At 39.2% G+C, this 23,511-nt stretch overlaps 4 protein-coding genes across 4 annotated transcripts in view; 3 read left to right on the top strand and 1 right to left on the bottom strand.

Moving 5' to 3' along the window:
* Positions 1–4,985: 4,985 nt before the first annotated feature.
* The window catches only part of LOC131499605 (zinc finger protein 677-like), a 355,569-nt gene continuing 337,043 nt past the window's right edge, over positions 4,986–23,511 (top strand). The window contains exons 1-2 of the mRNA XM_058707698.1: positions 4,986–5,093; positions 10,112–10,181. Of these exons, the coding sequence (XP_058563681.1) occupies positions 10,167–10,181 (15 nt within the window). The 5' untranslated portion in view covers positions 4,986–5,093; positions 10,112–10,166. The remainder of the gene's footprint in view (positions 5,094–10,111; positions 10,182–23,511) is intronic.
* The window catches only part of LOC131499583 (zinc finger protein 665-like), a 335,470-nt gene continuing 317,476 nt past the window's right edge, over positions 5,518–23,511 (top strand). The window contains exons 1-3 of the mRNA XM_058707673.1: positions 5,518–5,656; positions 5,756–5,880; positions 10,112–10,181. Of these exons, the coding sequence (XP_058563656.1) occupies positions 5,789–5,880; positions 10,112–10,181 (162 nt within the window). The 5' untranslated portion in view covers positions 5,518–5,656; positions 5,756–5,788. The remainder of the gene's footprint in view (positions 5,657–5,755; positions 5,881–10,111; positions 10,182–23,511) is intronic.
* Positions 5,591–23,440, top strand: LOC131499585 (zinc finger protein 677-like). Its single transcript, XM_058707676.1, is given in 7 exon segments — positions 5,591–5,656; positions 10,112–10,181; positions 16,088–16,241; positions 21,009–22,644; positions 22,646–22,688; positions 22,690–22,762; positions 22,765–23,440. Coding segments are annotated over 6 exon segments (2,331 nt in total). The 5' UTR covers positions 5,591–5,656; positions 10,112–10,166; the 3' UTR covers positions 23,175–23,440.
* LOC131499589 (zinc finger protein 677-like) overlaps positions 14,907–23,511 on the bottom strand; it is a 58,222-nt gene continuing 49,617 nt past the window's right edge. Inside the window, exon 7 of the mRNA XM_058707682.1 lies at positions 14,907–15,371. Coding sequence (XP_058563665.1) covers positions 15,298–15,371 — 74 coding nt within the window. The 3' untranslated portion in view covers positions 14,907–15,297. The remainder of the gene's footprint in view (positions 15,372–23,511) is intronic.

Below are 23,511 nucleotides of genomic sequence, written 5' to 3'. Positions count from 1 at the left end.
TCTTTATAACCAATATAACTATGGAGTGAAGATTCAAAGGTCTTAATAAATTATACATGCACTGAGTAATTTTATTGAGCCAGTCTGATTTATTTAATGCAGACAACTGTTAGGATGGCAGCTGAACTCATTGCATTTTTTGCCTGGACCAAAAGGACGATGGCATCCGTAACAGAAATTATTGGGCAGAACTGCACTGTGTGCTAACATATGGGACATGAAACATCACATAGTGATAAAGCATATTAGGGCAGAAAATATTAATCCTCTTTAAAGATCACATCACTGTATGGTATTTTATAAAAAAAAAACCCTGAAACTTGAATTGATATTTGATTTCAAAAAGCTATTTAAATACAGCACAAACCTGCCAAATGGAATTTGAGGGCTTGGAATCTTGGGCATTTAATAAATTGAAAAGCAAGAAAGGTGAATCATGAGCTGGGAATACTACTGAAATGATTTTAAAACAGAGGAAATATAACTGAAAAATTTTTTCCTGATGAGATTTTATTTTTAAACTAATTTATTAATTTAAATTAAAGTACAAAAATAAATTCCTTAATTTTTTGCTCTTTGAAACCATCGGTTACAATGTTAACTTTTTCATAAAGGACCTTTCCTAATTTCATGAAGATTATCTCACAGATCAAGAGACTACAGAGATTTGCAGTAGAGACACATTTACTGTTTCCATTAAGCACATCACACTCAAGTTACAGAAGAACACATTTCAGCAATTCCCATTCAGTCATGCTATTCGTGCTGTGAACCAGGTATTTTAATTAGTTCCATCACACTCATTATCACACACACATGCCTTTAGAGAAATCACATTATTGCTCCTGAAAATGTCTCTGTGACTCTTGCTCACGTTATTGAATGGCAGATTAATTTTGAAATTATAATCTTTTTGTTTAAAAAATTTTTTAATGTTTATTTATTTTAGAGACAGATAGAACACAGTTGGACCTTTCCCAACTAGACAAACTCTTTGTCTTGCTCATAGACGAACACTAGAGATATTCCACTAAGGCCAGAAAACCACACTAAAAAACGTACATGGTCACCTGTTCTATTAATTTGTCATTGTATTGGGGGGTTAGCCAGGGCCATTTAAAATGGCATAAGAATTAGAAACAAAGATGCGGAACTATGTTTGTATATGATTCAAGTATACGTCCCAAAACACAAAGGAACTGATAGAAAATCCAGTATTAAAAATAATTCACTAAGCTAATAGGACATAATACTGACATTCAAAAACAATAGCCTTTTTGTACATAGGCTAGTATTTTTTATTTTTTTATTAAAAACATTTTTTAATGTTTATTTTTGAGAGAGAGAGAGGCAGATTGAGAGGGAGACACAGAATCCGAAGCAGGCTCCAGGCTCCAAGTTTTCAACACAGAGCCCAATGCGGGGCTTGAACCTACACACTGTGAGATCATGACCTGAGCCCAAGATGGACGCTTAACCGACTGAGCCAACCAGGCCCCCATGTACACAGGATATGTTTATACAATAGCCTAGGTGCAATAAAGACACATTTATGAGTTATTAAGAAGGTTATTAAGAAAGTGTAACATAAGATGAAATAGGGGCACATGGGTGGCTCAATTGGTTAAGCATCCGACTCTTGATTTCATCTCAGGTTGTAATCCCAGGGTCATGGGATCAAGCCTCCTGTCTGGTGCTGCACTGAGTGTGGAGCTCGCTTGGGATTCTCTCTCTCTCTCTCTCTCTCTCTCTCTCTCTCTCTCTCTCTCTCTCTCTCCCTCCCTCCCTCCCTCCCTCCCTCCCTCCCTCTCTCTCTCTCTCTCCACCTGCCTCAATCCCCCACTCTCTCTCTAAAATAAACAAATAAATAAATAGCTTTAAAAAATAAATGAAATAAACTAGCCAGTAATGAAACTAACAAAAATGTGTAAAGCCTATATGGGGGAAAAAATTAAACATTCCCGAAATATATGAAAATAGAAATAAATGAATATAAATTCATGTCATGTTCTTGGGTAGAAATAGTCAATGTTATAAAAAGGTCAATTCTCCTTAACCTAATTTATGAATTTAATTTGATCCTGATATAGTTTTTTAAATATATTGACATAGTTTTTCGAACTAGCAATGTTACTGCAAAAATCTTACAGAATAATGAACAAATAAAAATATTCACAAAAACTTAAAAAAATCAGTATGGATATCCTTATGAGATGTTTATTTATAAACAGATTATGAGATCAGTGAAGCTAAAAATTCAGAAGTATGCCAAAGTGCATAAGAAAAGTTAATAACCAGCATAAACTAAAGTGGGGATAACATCATTAATGCTTGGTATTTGGGAAATGGGAATTCCTATCAAAATGACAATAAATGTTCTTTTTTGTTTTTTAAAATTTTTTCTTAAGTTCATTTATTTTTGAGGGAGAGGCAGAGGCAGTGTGTGAGCAGGGGAGGGTCAGAGAGAGAGGGAGACACAGAATCCAAAGCAGGATCCAGGCTCCGAGCTGTCAGCACAGACCCCAACGCAGGGCTCAAACCCAGAAACCATGAGATCATGACCTGAGCCAATGTTAGACGCTTAACCAACTGAGCCACCCAGGTGCCCAGACAATAAATGTTTTTATTCTTCACATCCTACAGCGGGATAAAGGTCAAACAAAAGAGAAGTCTATATGGTGAAAAATAATTAAAAATGATTAAATACCTTCCTAAGACCTGCTTCTCAAGCACCTGACTGTAGCCAACCTCTGGCTCATCATCATTAAAGACGTTGCTCAGCAACACTTCTGGCTTGAAAAATATCTTCGTTGAGTTTTGATGCATATTTGTTTTGTATGTTCTGAGTGGCCACTGGTGTATCCATTGGCATCACCTGCTTCTTGAGTGTCTTCAGGGACATCACGATTAGCCCCAGGAACTCCAAGATGATAGAACTTAAAATAAAAGCTCTGCGCGCCTCTCTAACAATCAGCGGCTGGATCCTAACTGTGGGGGTAAATACCACTTTCTCTCTTCTTGTGACTGACAATGAACAGTGGAAACATCACAAAGAAATTTGACCAGGGGGTGCTGAATAACAAGATCACACAATCACCATTTGCCCTACTTTTAACCTTCCTTCCTGTGGGCCATTTGGGATTCATGACCTGGACCAGCATCTCCATAGTTTTCCACGTCTTAAGATACAAGCAGTGGGTCCAGCACATTCACAGGAACATCTCCAGAATTTCCCCAGAGGTGAGGGCTACCCAAGGCATCCTTGTCTTGATAAGCACCTTTGTATCGTTTTAAGCTCTCTCTTCCACCTTTTCATTTCATTTGGCTCTTTCTGAAAATCCCAGTTGGTGGGTGCAGAACCCCTCTACCCTAATCACTCCATGGTTTTTTTTAAACAATCAGCCCTTCTGTTCTCTGGAGCCCTGACCTTATTGTGTCCAGGGTCATCTCTGCATGCTACAGAAGGCATACACAACTCTCTAAAATGACAAGATACCTATAAACTATTGTAAACTGTTAAAGAATGTGTAGTCATGTGTTCATTCACTCCTTGCAGAGATTTAAGCACTGGAGGGGGCAGTCACTTAATAGAGAGGGTGTGAAAAACAAATCCAGCCAGCACCACCTTCAGGATTTCCACAGGAAAACAGAAGAGGAGCTATTAACTTGTATATTTCCTATTGAAGATTATTAACAGTATATATGATGCTGCTGAAAATGTGAAAACCTAGTTTTACAATTTGCTTGTATTATTCACATAAAGAACAGACATGTCTCTGGAAATATTTCAAAACCACCATTTCATCAGTACTAGGAAAAGTTAAGTATCTCTGAAAGAGTACACCTTTTACAAGCCTCCTCTTCTGCACTTGTTACCAAGCATTCAGAAACAGAAAACAAAAAGATCTAATTTTCCGGGTACCTGGATGACTCAGTGGCTGACCCTCAGACTCTTGCTTTTGGCTGAGGTCAGGATCTCAGGGTTTGTGAGATCCAGCCCAGAGTTGGGGGGGCGGGGGAGGGGACAGAGGGCTCTGCTCAGAGCCGGCTTGGGATTGTAGATCTAGCTCACTGCCCCTCCCCGCTTGCTCTCCCTCCGGTGCTCTCTCTCAAAATAAATACATTTTTAAAAATCTAATTTTCAAGGAAAAAAAATCTTTCCAAAATAACCGAGAACAAAGCTTTAAAAAAAATTAAAATTGCAATGAAATTTGGCAATTAAGGGCTTAAGCAAATACAGGTGCCATGTGGTAGGTTTCAAAGACGTTTGGATTTGTAATTCATCTCGAGAGGTGTGGATTCGAATATCAAATCTAAAGAAAAAGACATTAATGAACACTTATAGAGGCAAAAATGTTCCTTTAAAGCAACTTGCCAGCTTTTCGCTCCCACAGCCCAGGGCGGAAAGCAGTCCAGCAAGTAGAGAGAAGTGACAATTCAGTGAAAAGCTCTGATGGGGAGTTAATACCAAACTGCACATTCTCCACAAAACGGTTTTGCATTTCGCAATGTAGCGTCCATCACCGACACTGACCACCCCGGCTTTTGCTGCATTAAACAAAGAGCTGTAACTGTCCGCATCTCAGTCGACCCACTAGGACCCCCAGCCCCAGGTCCCCGCGCTGCTCCGCCTCCCCAGCTGGAGGCGCGTCTACACTGCTTGCTACAAATGTTTCCCCCGGCATCGTGTTGAATTTGTCAAATACCGCCGCTCCCAACAGAAGCGGCCCACCCTTCCCTAACCTTGTGCCCAGCCTGGCTCCAAACGACACCAGCGGGATTGGGAGGAATCCAAAAGCAGAACCTGAAACCGCGGGGCAGGAAAGACAAACAGGACTGACAGACACCAGGAAGCAGACCCTGCGCAGGGGAGGACACTGTACGCCCAGGCCCCGCCTAAACCCGCCGCGTCATAGACGCGCCTCGGCCCCGCCCAGCGGCTCGCGCTTGCGCACTTTCCTGCAGACCCGGAACTGGATCGCCCGGAGCAACCAGCGCGCTCGGGTGAGTGAGTCTCCATTTTCTAGGTTTACACCAGGGGCCGTGCTCCTAAAGCCCCGCCTCCACATCCAGGTTTCGGGGTCGCCTGGAAGGTAAAATCCTTGCACTCACTCGTCCCGTTCACCTCTCGCGGCGTGGCTATAAGACGTTCAGATCCCAGTCGCTCGGGGCGGGTCCCGGGCGTCTGCATCGTTTCCGTTTAAAATCGCTCTGAGGCAGGTACGGGCCCAGCCTTTCTGTCTCTGGCCCTTGCAGACCCCGATCGCCCTGACAGTCGCTTTCCTGCTCAGAACCTTTCTCTGACTCCCGAGTCTCCCCCCTGCCGTCCACCCCCAACCGCGTCGGGCACAGTCGTCACTAGGGAGGTGGATGCAGGCCCTTCGCCCCGCCGCAGGGAGAGCAGAGTGGGGACAGAGATGGCAGGGAAAGACGCAGAAATCTGCGGAGTTAGAAGGCCATCATAAAGTGTGGGGAGAAAGAACGGCGGGGATTGAAACAGAGGCCGTAATAGAGTGGGGTCAGACTGTTGGAGGAGGAATAGTGAGGCAGGGACACAGAAATGGACGAAAGGACAGAAGAGAAACAAGGACACAGAGACTTATACAGAGAAGAAAACACGTAGTGGTCTCAGACAAAGCACAGGACCCAAACCCAGGTGAGTACTGAATTGATTGGATATGGGGATATTAAGTTGTGAAGTACTGATTTGTGGCTTTATGACCTCATTAATCTAAAATTTGGTGAATTGTTCCAGTTATACAGAAGAGATTGAGAGTTGTGAACCCTGATGTTTGAGGCATCTGCTCTTTCTAAGCATTGCATCAGAAGATCAATTCCATTTGCAACCCCTACTCATCTAGAGGGCAGAGGACTAGCTCAGTGAGTTAACCAGGGAAGACTTTCTATAACCACATGGTGCTTTTTACAATGGCCATCATTAACAGTACTGTTTGTCTCTCTCCCTTTTTTCTGTGGCTCATGGTATTCTTTGGTGTATCCTCACACTTGTTTTGGCTTTAATCTCAGAATCCATTGGATATCTTTTTAATTTCCAAATTATTTTCCCTCTGAATTTTATTGTTCAGATTATGAATTTTATATACTTTCTACTCTATCATATGTTGGAACCATTCTTTGATTTCTTTATATTTCCTTACACATCTGTTAAGGATGTTGATAATCTTTAACATTCAAAACGTGTTCAGGCAGTTAATTTAATATTCAACAGTTCTCTCTTTCCCTTAAGTGACCTTTTACATTACTGAGTTCCAAGCTGAAGTCTCCAACTAATTAGACGATCCCCTCAAGTCCCCTTTGTGTTTTCTGTACACATGTTGAAAGGTGGTCTGGATTGATGTGGAACTTTGTTCCAGCAGAGCCCATCTGTTCATAATACAGATTGCTCAGAGCTCATACCCACAGATGACCCTTTTTCATGTTTTCCAGGACTTGTAACTAATTGTAATTTCATACAGCTTTTCTGGAAAAGAGGAATTAAATGTTTGGGTTTGATCAAACCCATGAAAGAGAAGCCTCTCTTGTTCGGGAATATGAAAGGTAATCTGGAATTAGGACCAACACTTTTTTTTTTTTTTTTTTAATTTACATCCCAGTTAGCATGTAGTGCAATAATGATTTCAGGAGCAAAATCCAGTGACTCATCCCCTACATATAAAACCCAGTGAACATCCCAAGAAGTGTCTTCTTAACGCCCCTTATCCATTTAGCTCATCCTCCCACCCAGCACCCTTCCAGCAACCCTCAGTTTGTTCTCTGTATTTAAGAGTCTTTATGTTTTGTCTCCCTCCCTGTTTGTACATTATTTTTGCTTCCCTTCTCTTATGTTCATCTGTTTTGTGTCATAAATTCCACATATGAGTGAAGTCGTATGTTGTATGTGTTACTCTCACTGCTAATTTCACTTAGCATGATACACTCTAGTCCATCCATATTGTTGCAAATGGCAGGATTGCATTCTTTTCGATTGCCAAGTTAATACTCCACTTATATATATACATATAATACTTGTATATACATATATATATATATATATATACTTATATACATATATACTTGTGTGTGTGTGTATATGTATGTATGTATGTATATATACACATATATATGTATATACCACATCTTTTTTTTTTTTTTTTTTTTTTATTATTTTTTTTTTATTTTTGGGACAGAGAGAGACAGAGCATGAACGGGGGAGGGGCAGAGAGAGAGGGAGACACAGAATCGGAAACAGGCTCCAGGCTCCGAGCCATCAGCCCAGAGCCTGACGCGGGGCTCGAACTCACGGACCGCGAGATCGTGACCTGGCTGAAGTCGGACGCTTAACCGACTGCGCCACCCAGGCGCCCCTATACCACATCTTCTTTATCCATTATTCAGTCGATGGACATTTGGGCTGTTTTCATTCTTTGGCTATTGTCAATAGTGCTGCTTTAAACATTGGGGTGCATGTCCCCCTTCGAAGCAGCACATCTGTATCCCTTGGATAAATACGTAGCACTGCAAGTGCTGGGTCATTGGGTAGTTCTATTTTTAATTTTTTAAGGAACCTCCATACTTTTTCCAGAGTGGCTGCACCCATTTGCATTCCCACCAGCAGTGCAAAAGAGATCCTCTTTCTCCGCATCCTCGCCAACATCTGTCGTTGCCTGAGTTGTTACTGTTAGCCATTCTGATAGGTGTGAGGTGGTATCTCATTGTGGTTTTGATTTGTATCTCCCTGATGGTGAGTGAAGTTGAGCATTTTTTCATGTGTCGGTTGGCCATCTGGATGTCTTCTTTGGAAAAGTGTCTATTCATGTCTTCATTTCTTCACTGGATTGTTTTTTGGGTGCTGAGTTTGAGAAGTTCTCTATAGATTTTGGATACTAATCCTTTATCTGATATGCCATTTGCAAATATCTTTCCTCATTCCGCTGTTTGCCTTTTAGTTTTGCTGATTGTTTCCTTCGCTGTGCAGAAGCTTTTTATTTTGATGAGGTCCCAATAGTTCATTTTTGTTTTTGTTTTTCTTGCCTCTGGAGACATGTTGAGTAAGAAGTTGCTGCGGCCAAGGTCAAAGAGGTTTTCGCCTGCTTTCTCCTCGAGGATGTTGATGGCTTCCTGTCTTACATTTAGGTCTTTCATCCATTTTGAATTTATTTTTGTGTATGGTGTAAGAAAGTGGTCCAGATTTCTTCTGCATGTCACTGTCCAGTTTTCCCAGCTCCACTTGCTGAAGAGACTGTCTTTATTCCATTGGATATTCTTTCCTGCTTTGTCACAAAGATTAGTTGGCCATATGTTTGTGGGTCCATTTCTGGGTTCTCTATTCTGTTCCATTGATCTGTGGGTCTGTTTTTGTGCTAGTTCCATACTGTCTTGCTGATTACAGCTTTGTAACACAGCTTACAGTGTTACAGCTTACAGTCCGGAAATGTGATATTTGCAGCTTTGGTTTTCTTTTTCAGGATTGCTTTGGTTATTTGGGGTCTTTTGTGGTTTCATACAAATTGTAGGATTGTTTTTTCTAGCTCTGTGAAGAATGCTGGTATTATTTTGATAGGGATTGCATTGAATATGTAGATTGCCTTGGGTAGTATTTACATTTTAACAATATTTGTTCTTCCAATCCATGAGTGTGGAATATTTTTCCTTTTTTTTTTTTTTTTTTGGTGTCTTCAATTTCTTTCGTAAGCTTTCTATAGTTTTCAGGGTATTGATTTTTCACCTCTTGGGTTAGGTTTATTCCTAGGCATTTTATGGGTTTTGGGGCAGTTGTAAATGGGATCGATTCCTTGATTTCTCTTTCTGCTGCTTCATGATTGGTGTATAGAAATGCAATTAGGGGCACCTGGGTGGCTCAGTCCGTTAAGTGTCTGACTTCAGTTCAGGTCATGATCTCACTGTTTTTGAGTTTGAGCCCTGCGTTGGGCTCTGTGCTGACAGCTCAGAGCTTGGAGCCTACTTCGGATTCTATGTCTCCCTCTCTCTCTGCCCCTCCCTTCCTCATGCTCTGCCTCTCTCTCTGTCTCTAAAATAAACATTAAAAAAAAAAAAGAAATGCAATTGATTTCTGTGCATTAATTTTATATCCTGAGACTTTGCTGAATTCATGGATCAGTTCTAGCAGTTTTTTGGTGGAAACTTTGGGATTTCCATATAAAGTACAAGTCATCTGCAAAGAGTGAAAGTTTGACTTCCTCCTTGCTGATTAGGATGCCAGGACAAGCCCTTTCTGCTTAAAGCTATCCAGGCCATCATTTCAGAATTTACTTACACCCAGTTCTGCTCACTCAACTCAAACTTCTTAAGGGTAACTTGGTAAAATTACTCCCCTTCTGAGCCCCAGTGTACCTACCTGTAACATGGAGACGACAGAGCAAAAATTCTGAACCTGAGCTAATAAGATCCCTGAAATGATTTTCAAAGTTGGGTGTGTTTTTGTGTTGGCAGTTTTCTGGATGAGGGTATGCAGTTATCATTAGAGTTTACAATGTGACCCATTTCCAAAAATAATAAAAACCACTTAGAAAGAGGCAGAATAGTCTTAGAAAGAGAGACTTGTCTCTGTCAGCTCCACCCTCTCTGTGTGTCTTAGCTATATCTTAAAAATTTGTGTCATCTTTTGACATTAAACCTTCTCATGGCTTCCCATCACCATGAGGACAAAGATCTAAACTCAGAGTGTAGTAACCAGGGAGCTTTGGAGCTCAGGTGGCTCTTAAGACTTGTTCCAAATTGATGGCATGGACAAGCTTCTGTGTTCTCCATCAACCATTCATTGGATGCTGGCTTCCTAGGGAGGAGCCAAGAACTTGAATGAGGGAGTTCCCTTAGGCTGAGTGCCAGGTAGACAAGACAATGCAGTTTCAGTAGAGTGTGTACGTTTCAGCAGGAGGGGAGGGCTTTCTGAAGAAATGCTTGACAAATGCACTTGTTGGACTCCATATAGGAGTTTGTTCTCCCTGAATCCCTTCTGTTGCGGTGGGCAGCAAAGGTCTGTCTTTCTCCCATAGTAAGGTGCTCTCTGTATGCATACTCTATATGCATACTATGGCAGAGGAAGAGGATATCTTGATTCTAAACATTAAACAACATACTTTTTGTCACACAGTATAACCTTACCTGAGAAGGAAGACCAGAAGAAGAGGGGGAAAAAAAAAGGAGGAATGGCTCTTTTCCAGGTAAAAGTCATATTTTTTGATGATTGTTCTTCCTAAAATGTCACATTTTGGACTCATTAATCTTCTCCGTCTCAGAGTTGTCCTGCCTACAGTATTTACTCACACCCAGGGCCTTCTCCCGGTCTCCTCTCATCTCCATGCAGATTCCATCTCACTGTGACCCAGTGACATGGAACTTGGGAAGAGGCTCCTTTTAGGTGGTTATCCTGTGAAGGAGTTTCTTCGCAGGCAAGAACTAGAGATGGGGGAAGTGGGCTGTCGTGTCCTTGAGGTTGGGCAGTTGGATTCTTCAGAGACTCCTTCTAGATGCCCATTCAGCTCATATAAATAAACCAGGATTAAAGAGATTACATACTAAGTAATATATTAATGCTCACAAGTACTTGAGAAACCCTGGAAAATAAGACTGACGGGGAAATTTGCTTTGATTTTACAAATGCCTTTTGACGTTAAACGAGGGAATCAGTGTGCTTCTGACTCCCAAATATTAATACTTTGGAATAGAATGGGAAGTTCAAAATATGGATAAGGAATAGAGAGTTTTGTTTTGTTAACACAATTAGTTTTAAAATGTAGAATCAACCTACTTTTCTAACAGTAAGTGTTCTTTATTTATAGCACATCCATCTCATAAAGACCATGTGTGGTGTTCTTTCAGGAACTCTTATGCTGTAGATCTTTTAAATAAAAATGTTTATAACTTAGCCTGACATAGGACCAGAACTTTCTGTCATCAGAGAGGCTGATGCTCAATTTTCATTTTACTAATAATTGTTAATTTTTTTTTTGTATTAAACCCTTCTAGTATATATTTTTGTGGTTCAGTTCCACACAGTGGTACATCTTAGAAACTAATAAGTAAAATAACCATTCCCTCTCACATCTTTCACCATCACGGATTGTCTTCATCAGGAACTGATGTTCTCTTTAGTGCAAATCTTCTAAAAATGTATTTACATATTGTAATGTGATTTTAGAAAATATTCTTCACTAAATGTTTTATCATCATATTTTACTCTGCAAATTGAAATATTTACATACCATATGTCTTGAAGTTGTTCTCATGTTAGTAAACGTAGAGATAACTGCTTTTTTAGATCCTCATTGGAGCATTCACTAAATGAAGAAACATGGGTCCTTTACAATTTCTTACTGTTTCAAAGAATGCCATGGTGGTGGCTTCTCAGCAGGCTGACTTCACTACAGACATCTAAGCATATCTTAAAATTGTTATGGGGTGCCTGGTTGGCTAGGTCGATAAGGTGTCCGACTTGGGCTCAGGTCATGATCTCATGGTTAATGAATAAGAGGTCCACGTGGGGCTCTGTGCTGACAGGTCAGAGCCTAGAGTCTACTTCGGATTCTGTGTCTCCCTCTCTCTGCCCCTCCCCTGCTCACATTCTTTCTCTCAAAAACCAATAAACATTTAAAAAAAAAAGAAAAAAAAAGATTGTACAGCTTAAGCATGATTACCAGGTTAATGATAGTCTTTCTGAGGAGGCACAGACGTTCCACTTACTAAATAAAGATTTTAAATCAACTGTCTTGAACATCCTCAGCTAAAGGAAAACATGGAAAACATCTAAGAAGTAGGAGAATAATGTTTCAACAAATAGAAAATATCAGTAAACAGACAGATGAAATAGAAAGGGATGGAATAGTTATTCTGGAGTTAAAAAAGTATAATAGCCAAAATTCAAAATTCACTAGAGGGTGAATGGACAATAGACGGACAATAAGAATAAAGAATCAGTGAACCTAAACATAAGTTAACTGAAATTATCAAGTGTAAGCAGAAGAAAGGGAGAAAAAGAATAAAAGGGAAAAAAAGAAGAAAAATGACTGGAGACCAAGAAATCTTCAAACACTATCAAGAATACTGATATACAGGGGCGCCTGGGTGGCGCAGTCGGTTAAGCGGCCGACTTCAGCCAGGTCACGATCTCGCGGTCCGTGAGTTCGAGCCCCGCGTCGGGCTCTGGGCTGATGGCTCGGAGCCTGGAGCCTGTTTCCGATTCTGTGTCTCCCTCTCTCTCTGCCCCTCCCCCGTTCATGCTCTGTCTCTCTCTGTCCCAAAAAAATAAATAAAAAACGTTTAAAAAAAAAAAAAAGAATACTGATATACATGTAATAGGAGTCCTAGAAGGATAAGACAAAGAAAGGGCAGAAAGAATATCTGAAGAAATAAGAGTTGAAAACCTCCCCAATATGTCAAAACAACCTACACATCCAAAAAACTCAATTAACTTCAAGTATGACAAATGCATGGAGATCCCTGGCAAGCACATAATCAGCTTTTAATTTTTTTATTAAAAAAAATTTTTTTAACGTTTATTTATTTTTGAGACAGAGAGAGACAGAGCATGAACAGGGGAAGGTCAGAGAGAGAGGGAGACACAGAATCTGAAACAGGCTCCAGGCTCTGAGCTGTCAACACAGAGCCCAACGCGGGGCTCGAACTCACGGACCGCGAGATCATGACCTGAGCCGAAGTCGGCCGCTTAACTGACTGAGCCACCGAGGCGCCTCAATCAGTCAGCTTTTTAAAAAAATTTTTAATGTTTATTTTATTTTTGGGAGAGAGAGAGAGAGACAGAGCACGAGTGGGGGAGGAGCAGAGAGAGAGGAAGACACAGAATCTAAAGTAGGCTCCAGGTTCTGAGCTGTCAGCACAGAGCCCGATGTGGGGCTCGAACCCACAAACCATGAGATCATGACCTGAGTCAAAGTTGGAAGCTTAACCAACTGAGCCACCCAGGCACCCCAAGGCTCGCTTTAGATACACAAATATGTTGAAAGTGGAAGGATGGAAAAAGACATTCCTTGCAGATAGTCATGAAACCTACCTGAGTAGCTATACACATATCAGACCAAACAGACTTTAAGTTGCAAAATTGCTACTAAAGATGTTGAAGGACATTCTATATTGAAAAAAGAGTCAGTCCATCACGAAGATAAAACAACTATAAATGATATGTATATAACAGCAAAGCCCCCAATTTTTTGAAGCAAAAAAAGAGTTCTACTATAACAGAGGGAGACCTCAGTGTTCCCTTTTTAATAATGGACAGAACCGCCAGACATCAGTAATAGAGGACTGTGCAACACTAAACCAGCTAAACTCAGCAGACATATATAGAACACTCCACCCACCAAAAACATTGCACTCAAAATTAGGAATAGAAGGGAACCCGATCAGTCCGAAAAAGGATATTATAAAAATTCCATAGCTAACATCATACTCATTGGTGAACAACTGAAAACTTCCCCCTAATATCAAGAACAAAACAAGTATGCCCCATTGTGCCACCACATATCAACACTGTATGGGAAACTTTAATTAGAGAAAATACAGAGGATAAATAAAACGTGTCAGAATTGGAAAAGAAATCAAATGATCTCCATTCATAGTGTACATGATCTTATATTTACAAATAAGAATCCTCAGAAAGACAGTTACCATATGTTTTCACTCATATGTGGATCCTGAGAAACTTAACAGAGAACCATGGGGGGGTGGAGTTAGAGAGAGGGAGGGAGGCAAACCATGAGACTTAAATACTGAGAACAAAGTGAGGGTTGGTGGGGGGTGGGGGAGAGGGGAAAGTAGGTGATGGGCATTGAGGAGGGCACCTTTTGGGATGAGCATTGGGTGTTGTATGGAAACCAAACTGACAATAAATTATATTTTATATATAAAAAAAAAGAAATAAGAATCCTCAAACTATTAGAATGAATTCACTGAAGTTACAGAATACAATATCAACACTGAAAATTCAGGTTGTGTTTCTGTACGGGAGCAATCAACAAATGGACAGTAAGTAAACAGTTCCATTTAGAAGAGCAAGAAAACAAATGGGAATAAATTTAACCAAGGAAATGGAAGATTTACACACACTGAAATTTCATACAAAGTCGTTGAGGAAAATTAAAGAAAACCTAAACAAATGTCAAGATATCTTGTGCTTGTGGCTTAGAAGACCTTAAAATGGCAGTACTCCCCAGAGCAATATAAAGGGTAATGCAGTCCTTAGAACACCCCAACAGCATGTTTTGCCCAAATGGGAAACCTGGTTCTAAAACTCACATAGAATTGGTAAGGACACCAAATAACGAAAATAAATATGAGAAAGAACAATATTGGAAGACTTAGAATTCTTGACATCAAACCTGACTACAATAACTTTGAGTAATCAAAACTATAATTCTAGCAGAGGCTAGAAATACAGATCAAAGTGATAGAATTGAGCGTCCACAAGTAAACCCATACGTCTGCAATCCATTCCCTTTTACAAGTCTGCCAAAAACAGTGGAAAAAAGAATAGTCTCTTTAATGGTACTGGAACAACTGGATATCCTTGTGTCAATGAAACTGAAACTACCTCCTACCATATAAGTAAATAAATTCAGAATTAATCAAAAGACTACAGGTAAGAGCTAAAACTATAAAAGTCTTAGATGAAAACATAGAGGTAACTCTTCATGACCTTAGGGTTGGCAGTGGATTTTTATATATGATACCAATAGCAAAAGAGAAAATGACTAACTAGATAAATTGGTATTCGTCACAATCATGTCTGTGCACTGAGACATTATCACGTGAGTGAAACAGTCTACCAAATGGGAGGAAATAATTTGCAAATCACAAATCTAGTAAGGGTGCAGAACCTAGAAATACATGAAGAACTTCTCTACAACTCAACAACCAAAATACAAAGAGCCCAATTTGCAAAACAGTCAAAGTATTTTAATAGACATTTCTCCATAGAAGATATACAAACGAAACAAGCACAAGAAGAGGTGTTCAATGAAAGTAGTCATTAGTAAGATGCAAAGTCAAAACCAAATGAGTTATCATTTCATACCCACTAGGATGACTATTGTAAAACAACAACAACAACAAAAAATAAGTGTTGGTAAAGATATAAAGATTCTAATTAGAATCATGACACACTGCTGTTAAGCTGTTGTAGCTGCTGCAGAAAACAGTGTGGCCAATTCTCAAAATATTAAACCATGTGACCCAGTAATTCCACTCCTAGGTACATAACCAAAAGAACTGAAAACAAATATTCAAACTTACTTGTACTTGAAAGTTCATAGCAACTTATTAACATCAGGCAAAGGTGGTAACAAGCAAATGCCCATCAGCAGTTGAGTGAATATGGTCTAGTCCTGCTATGGAATACTCTGCAGGCAGAAGAAAGGAAATGTACCACTGATACATACTATATCATGGATGAACCCCAAACATTATTCTAAGTGAAAGAAGGCAGATGCAAACGGTCACATTTTTTATGCCATTCCATTCACATGAAAAGATCCAAAATCAGTAAATCCAGAGACAAAGCATTAGTGGTTGCCAGGGACTGGGCAATAGGAAGCACCTGTTAATGGGTAAAGGATTTCCTTTGGGGCTGATAAAAATGTTTTCTATCTAGACAGAGGTGAGGTTTATGCAACATTGTGAATGCACTGTCACTGAATGGTACTTTATTTATTTATTTATTTATTTATTTAAATTTTTTTTTTTTTAACATTTATTTATTTTTGAGACAGAGAGAGACAGAGCATGAACGGGGGAGGGTCAGAGAGAGGGAGACACAGAATCTGAACCAGGCTCCAGGCTCTGAGCTGTCAGCACAGAGCCCGACGCGGGGCTCGAACTCACGGACCGCGAGATCATGACCTGAGCCGAAGTCGGCCGCTTAACCGACTGAGCCACCCAGGCGTCCCTGAATGGTACTTTAAAATGGCTAATTTTATGTTAACTGTATCTCTTCAAAATTATCTTATATAAATCAAAGAATACTCACTCTAGCCAAGTCCATCTTTACACATCCCTAATTTTGTGTCAAATAAGAACACTTTCCCTGTCCACTTGGTGAAATGTGTTTTCCTTTCAGGGACGGTTGACATTCAGGGACGTAGCCATAGAGTTCTCTCAGGAAGAGTGGGAGTGCCTGGACCCCGCTCAGAGGTCCTTGTACAGGGACGTGATGTTGGAGAACTACAGGAACCTGGTCTCCCTGGGTGAAGATAACTTCCCTCCAGAAGTCGGTAATTACTTTTTGTGTTTGTATTTCCTTTTGAGAGTCCCTGACTTGATCATAGGAGTTTCAAATCCCTGTTCTTTAGGGAGTGATTGCAGCCGTTTTGATGGAGAATGGAAAGGCATCATAATGTGGCAAATGGACTCTTAACTTCCCTTTCCTTCAGAAGTTCTGCACTCCTGCTTGTTTAGGTGGTTGCAGAACATTAGTCAGAAAACCTTATGGGAGGGAAATGGTGATGACGAGCACTGGGTATTATATGTTATATGAATCACTAAATTCTACTGAAACCCATACTATACTGTTTATTAACTAACTAGAATTTAAATACCCATCTAGAAGTCTGGGGAATAGGATGTAAAAACCCTTAAAGTCTTAGTAAGTCCAATTTCACTGACATCATTAAAGATAAGGCTCAGAGACAATAAAGTTACGTAAAGTTGGGGAAAGAAAAGGAAACCTTATGGTGAATTTTTTAAAATATCTGATTCTGTGGTTTTACCCTTGTGCTTTTGGTTCAGTACTTCTTGGAAAGAACCAGATCTCTGCATACCTAAAATAATCCTTAAGCATTCAGGCACTCAGTTGACTACTTTTTGAAATATGTTTCTACACCCACATATACTGAATGTCCTTTCTTTGTTGAACAACAAGCTGGGAATGTATTCTGGAAGAGCAAAGCAGATCTGTTTTTCTTTATAAATGGAAATCTCTTCTTGAGCTGAATATCATCTCCATTTTCGAGGCAGGGAAAGAGCCCTGGACTGTGGAATGTGACCTGAATATTTGGGGAAATCCAGACAGGTGGGAATGTATTGGAGATGTGAGCACAAGTCAGAGCTTAGATGGGCACAGAGTAAACGGCTCCAGTAAATACTGTTTGGGAAGGGTCTGTGGGAAAATACAAGTTCCTTCCTTATGAGCTTTCAAAGAAAAGCCTCCCTCACCCCCCACCCCACACTTCTCATTCTGTTATTCAGATGTGTAAATCAAATGTGTACACATCTGAACTCCCACTGTTAGGACCTACAATGCTGTTACCTGGCCCCTCTGACCATACTGGTGCCATGGTTTGAGAGGGACTGGGATGGCTGTCCCTAAGGAATCTTTTCCCTGATCTCTCTTGGTTCTCATTCCATTCTCAATTCATGGGCTATTCAGTTTGATACTTTTCAGAACAAATGCTGAAAGGCCTCAGAGCTGAGGCCTCTATAGTGCAGACCCCAGGACCTGTTCACTTTCCATTTCTATTTTGTGTCCTAGAGAGAACTTCTCAGGAGACAAACAAAATGTAGTATCTGTCTAATAAAAGTAGAGCTAAAGTTTATCTCTTTCTTTCCTGGGCCATCCTGGCTTCTTAGGGTCGGGCCATTGTGCATTAATTAGGAAGAAGTCATGATGTAGATAATTCCAAAAAGTGAAAATCCAAAATTAGATGTAGTTAAAATACAGCACAGCTTACTGACATCTCTAGTTAGCTTTTCTGTCGGAAAAACATGTATCATTCCACAGATGTTTATTGCATTCCTGATATACGGAAAGCACCATATTAATAAATTTGGGTGGTGTTTTGTTTAGGTTGTTTTAAGAACTAAAGAGGCAGCAGCAAGTTTTGATGTTAAGTAATCTCTGCACCCATTGTGGGGTTTGAACTCACCACCACAAGGTCAAGGGTTGCATGCTCTACCAAATGAGCCAGCTAGGCATCCTTCTTTTTTTTTTCTTAACCTTTTGATCCCTTCACCCATTTCTGCCACTGTCCCCTCAACTTCCTGCCTGTAGTAACCACCAATCTGTTCTCTGTATCTATTAAGAGAGGTTGTTTTGTTAAGATTCCACATATAAGAGAAATCATACTGTATTGGTCTTTGACTCATTCCTCTTAGCATAATGTCCTCAAGGTCCATCCATGTTGTCACAAATGGCAAGATTCTTTCTTTTTTATGGCTGGATAATATTGTGTTATATATACACAACTTTATCCATTCACCCATCAATGGACACTTAGATTGTATCTGTATCTCAACTACTATAAATAGTGCTGCAGTGAACATCAGAACGCTTCTTTTTGAGTTAGTATTTTTGTTTTCTTCAGATAAATACTCAGAAGTAGAATTGGTGAATCACACAGTTCTCTTGGCTATACCATTTCATCTCCCACCAACACTGCACAAATTCCCCACCCTGTCACCAATGCTTGTTATTCTTGTCTTTTTAATAACTGCCATTCTAATAGGTGTGAAATGATACCTCATTGTAGTTTTGATTTGCATTTCCCTGGTGATGAATGACGTTGAACATCTTTTCATGGTCCTGCTGGCCACCTCTAGGTCTTTGTAAAATGTCTATTCAGCTCTTCTGCCCATTTCTTAAATTGGATCATTTGAGCATTTTTGGGCTGTGTTGGATTATTAGTCCCTTATCAGATACATCATTTGCTAATTTTACATTTTGTTGAAAAAGTGTTTCCTTTGCTGTGCACTTTTTAGTTTGATGTAGTCTCACTTATTTTTGCTCTTGTTTTTTCTTTTGGCGTCAAGAGTCAAAAAAACAAAAAAATTGCCCAGACCTGTGTCAAGGAGCTTCTTACCCTCTATCTTTTCTTCTAGGAGTTTTATGGTTTCAGGTCTTAGATTTAGTCTTTAATCCATTCTGAGTTAATTTTTGTGTATGGTGTCAGTCAGTGGTCCAGTTTCACGCTTTTGCCTCTGGCTGTCCCGTTTTCCCAAACCATCGATTGAAAAGATTGTACTTCCCCCATTGTACAGTCATGTCTTCTTTGTTGTAAATTAATTGACCATGTGTGTGAGTTTATTTCTAGGCTCCTGTTCTGTTGATCTGTGTATCTATTTTTATGCTAATACCATACTGTTTTAATTACCACAGCTTTGTAATCAGGGAGTTTGAAATTGGGAATGTGATTCCTGTAGCTTCGTTCTTCTCTTTCAAGATGATTTAGCATTTGGGTTCTTTTGTGGTTCCATACAAATACAGGATTTTTCTATTTTGTGTGTAGGTTTTTAAGTGGATATAAATTTTCAACTTATTTTTGTAAATACCAAAGAGTATGACTGCTAGACAACATTTAGTAGTATGTTTAATTCTGTAAGAAACTTGCAGTCTTCCAAAGTGGCATACCATTTTGCATTCCCACCAGCAGTGAATGAGAGTTCTTACTGCTATATATCCCCACTAGTATTCAGTGTTAGTGTTCTGGATTTTGGCCATTCCCATACATGTGGAGTGACAGTTGTTATAACACACATTGTCTTCAACTAAATCTATGGCATTCTTTAAGCCGAGATTTTATGATACCTTGAGAACATACTTTTTTTGTGGTTTTTTAAAGTTACTGCCTTAGTCACAGAAATATCATGAAATTGATTTGCCATAGCTTTTTACATAATAATACATTATTTTGGGGCACCTGGATGGATCAATCAGTTTAGCATCTGACTCTGGATTTGGGCTCAGGTCATGATCTCACAGTTCAAGAGTTTGAGCTCTGCACTGGGCTCTGTGCTGACAGTGTGGAGCCTGTTTGGGATTCTCTCTCTCTGCCCCTCCCCCACTCTCCCTCTTACTCTAAGTAAATAAACTTTAAAAAATAATTCTTGTATGTGTCTCCTGGAACATGTATATATTAAATAGTTCTGTTGAGTACCTAGGAATGGAATTCATGGGCTATTCAGTTTGATACTTTTCAGAACAAATGCTGAAACAGATGTCAGTCTACACTCTTCCTATAACACCATACTGTGTCCTTTTTGATATTTTCCACTTTCACATCATACCAATACTATACATTCTTACAGGATGAGTCCGTATTATGCCTGTTGCTAAATCAGTTCCTTTCACCAAGGTCAGGCATTTAACTTACAACACAACCATGTTCCCATAAATGTGCAAGCACAAGCACGGTCGCCACATGGCCTGAAACTCCTTGGGCTTCACTCTTGCTTTTCTGAATCCAAGTCCTGGCCTTTCCTCAGATTTTTTATTGAGCTAAGAAACTATACTGGTATCTCCAGGTATATTAATTTTGAGCACCAAAGCACCTAAGTTTCCACATGTCCTGCCCCTCCCTACACTGTAGAAAAACCCTTATTCATACACAGTGCAAATTGCTGATGACTGCAACTTGATCTGGTGTTTAATAATGATGTGTGTTTAATAATGTATGAGGATATGATGAAAAGAACATGACACTATTATAAGAAACCTGTGTATTACAATCTAAAAATCGATAGATCTAGCAAGTTAAGTTAGTAATCACAGTTACACAAAATAATAGTCTCTGGAATTCTAAAGAATTCTTCCTTGAAAACTAAAGACAGAATTTACATTCCATAAGGAACACACAGTAGGAGAAATCAAAGATATGTTGAGAATCACTGAATTATGAAATAACAGCTTGAGATAAATACATTTTTATAAAGATTAGGAATTAAGGAAGATAAACATCTCTATGATTTCATGCACAGTTATATAATAGCCAGTGTACAGATGAGCTCTGTAATCATGAAGTATCATTTCATTATCCAGTTATATGGCCAAAAAATATGGATAGTGTATAATGTGTGTTTGGAAAAATTACCTTAAAATCAGAGAAATTATTAATATGGAAAAATTTATAAAAAGCAAACTTAAAAACATTATTACAATAGTGTTTGAAGACCATCCTTGAAAAACTTACTGTGTTCAGTATAAAGTATTTGGTTGTGTAATTATGTAATTCAGTGTAAAATATTTACCTTCCAACTCTCTTTAATAGGAATCCCTTCCGATGGATTTGCAATCAAGGAATTATCACCAACAGAGGATATTAATAAAGGAGAATTTTACCACTTAGTGATATTGGAGAGAAATGGAAGTCATGGAATCAAGGATTTTGATCTCCAGGAAGTCTGGGAAGATATGCATGAGTTTGAAAGTCAGTGGGGATATGATACAAGAAATTATAAAGTGCCTTTGACCCATAACAAAACTCTCATTTGTAGAAAAGACCAGCAACTTAATCAGTCCTCAGTTACTCTTCCTGAAAAGCAGAGTGTTTCTGTAAGAAATAATACATACCAGTATCTCATGGGTGGTGAGCCATTTATAAGGACTTTGTTAAAACGAGACAATAACAGAATTGGTGCTGGAAACCAGTACGTAAACTGCTTGGAAAATAGAATTGGATTAAGTTTGCAGGCACATCAGGCTGAACTGCAGAGATTTCACAGTGAGGAGAAAATGTATGAATGTAATCCAGCTGAGAAGTCTGTCAGCAATGGTTCCTCAGTCTCACCACTTCAAGGAATTCCTCCCAGTACCAAAAACTTTTGGAATAAATCTAGGAAGATTTCAAAATACCCTTTATTACCTGCACAATACAGGAGAGGTTATGCTAGAGGAAAATCTTATAAATGCAATGACTGTGGGAAGGCTTTTAGCAAAAGCTCAAATCTCATGAGTCATGAGAGAATTCATTGTGGACAGAGACCTTACAAATGTAATGACTGTGGCAAAGCCTTTACAGACCGTTCAAATCTTACTCGACATAAGAAAATCCATACTGGAGAGAAACCTTACAAATGTAACGAGTGTGGCAAAGCGTTTACCCAATGTGCAAACCTTACTAGGCATCAGAAAATACACACTGGAGAGAAACCACACAAATGTAACGTGTGTGACAAGGCTTTTAACCAAAGTTCAAGCCTTATGGCACATCGGAGAATTCATACGGGAGAAAAACCTTATAAATGTAGTAAGTGTGATAAGGCTTTTATCAAACGTTCAGATCTTTGGGGTCATGAGAGAACTCATACTGGAGAGAAACCTTACAAATGTAACGAGTGTGGCAAAGCCTTTGCTGAGCGTTCAAATCTTACTCAACATAGAAAAATCCATACTGGAGAGAAACCTTACACATGTAATGAGTGTGGCAAAGCATTTACCCAATTTGCATCCATTACTAGGCATCAGAAAATACACACTGGAGAGAAACCACACAAATGTAATGTGTGTGACAAGGATTTTATCCAAAGTTCAAACCTTATGGCACATCAGAGAATTCATACAGGAGAGAAACCTTATAAATGTAGTAAGTGTGATAAGGCTTTTATCAAACGTTCAGACCTTTGGGGTCATGAGAGAACTCATACTGGAGAGAAACCTTACAAATGTAATGAGTGTGGCAAAGCATTTACCCATTTTGCAACCCTTAATACACACCGGAAAATACACACTGGAGAGAAACCACACAAATGTAATGTGTGTGACAAGGATTTTATCCGAAGTTCAAGCCTTACGAGACATCAAAGAATTCACACGAGAGAAAAACCTTATAAATGTAATAAATGTGATAAGGCTTATATCAAACATTCAGACCTTTGGTATCATGAGAGAATGCATATTGGAGAGAAACAAATGTCATGAGTGTAGCAAAGCCTCTAGTGGAATGATCACATCTTACTCAGCATAAGAAAATCCATACTGGAGAGAAACCTTATAAATGTAATGAGTGTGGCAAAGCTTTTGCCCAATTGCAAAACTTATGAGGCATCAGAAAACACATCATGAAAAGAAACACAGTAAACCTAATATGTGTGGTGGTGCATTTATTCAAAGCTTCAGCTTTGGGGTCATCAAAGAACTCCCGGTAGAAAGAAAACTTGCAAATAAAGTGAGCAAGTGTTCAAGCTGTACTCAGCATCACAGATTCCATCAAGGAGAGTTAACATATGAAACTAATGTACGTGGCAAAACTTGTAACCATGGCTCACACCTCACCTGGTATCAGAATGTAAATCTCCAAACCATACAAATGGAATGTATGGCAAGGCTTATACAAGGTTATACCTTGGGGAACATAATTTTTTCTAGAGAGAAACCTTACAAATGTAATGAGTGTGATCAGCTTTATAAAAGTGTACAACTTTGGGATGGAGGGTAAAAATAAGTGAATGGGATTAAGAGGTACAGACTTCCAAGAATAATAATAAAAAAAAAATGTACAACTTTTGGTCCTAAAAGAATTTACAACAAAGAATTCATATTGGACAGAAACATTACAAACGTAATGAAAGTGATAATTTATTCAGCCAATTCTCTCAGTGGACTACCATAAGAAAATTCATACTAGGGGGAACTAGGTTTATTTTGAGTATTAATCAACCTTAGGTGTTAAATTCCACAGAAAATTAAAATTATTTAAATTCATGAGATGAAGTGTGTCAATCCAACAAGTATATCTGGAAAGACCTAATCATCTTCTGTTTAAATCTCTTTGA

Source organism: Neofelis nebulosa, chromosome 17 (genome assembly GCF_028018385.1).
Source record: "Neofelis nebulosa isolate mNeoNeb1 chromosome 17, mNeoNeb1.pri, whole genome shotgun sequence".
Classification (NCBI taxonomy): Eukaryota; Metazoa; Chordata; class Mammalia; order Carnivora; family Felidae; genus Neofelis; species Neofelis nebulosa.
Note: the sequence above shows the minus strand (reverse complement) of the source record. Positions and strands in the feature narration are given on the sequence as shown.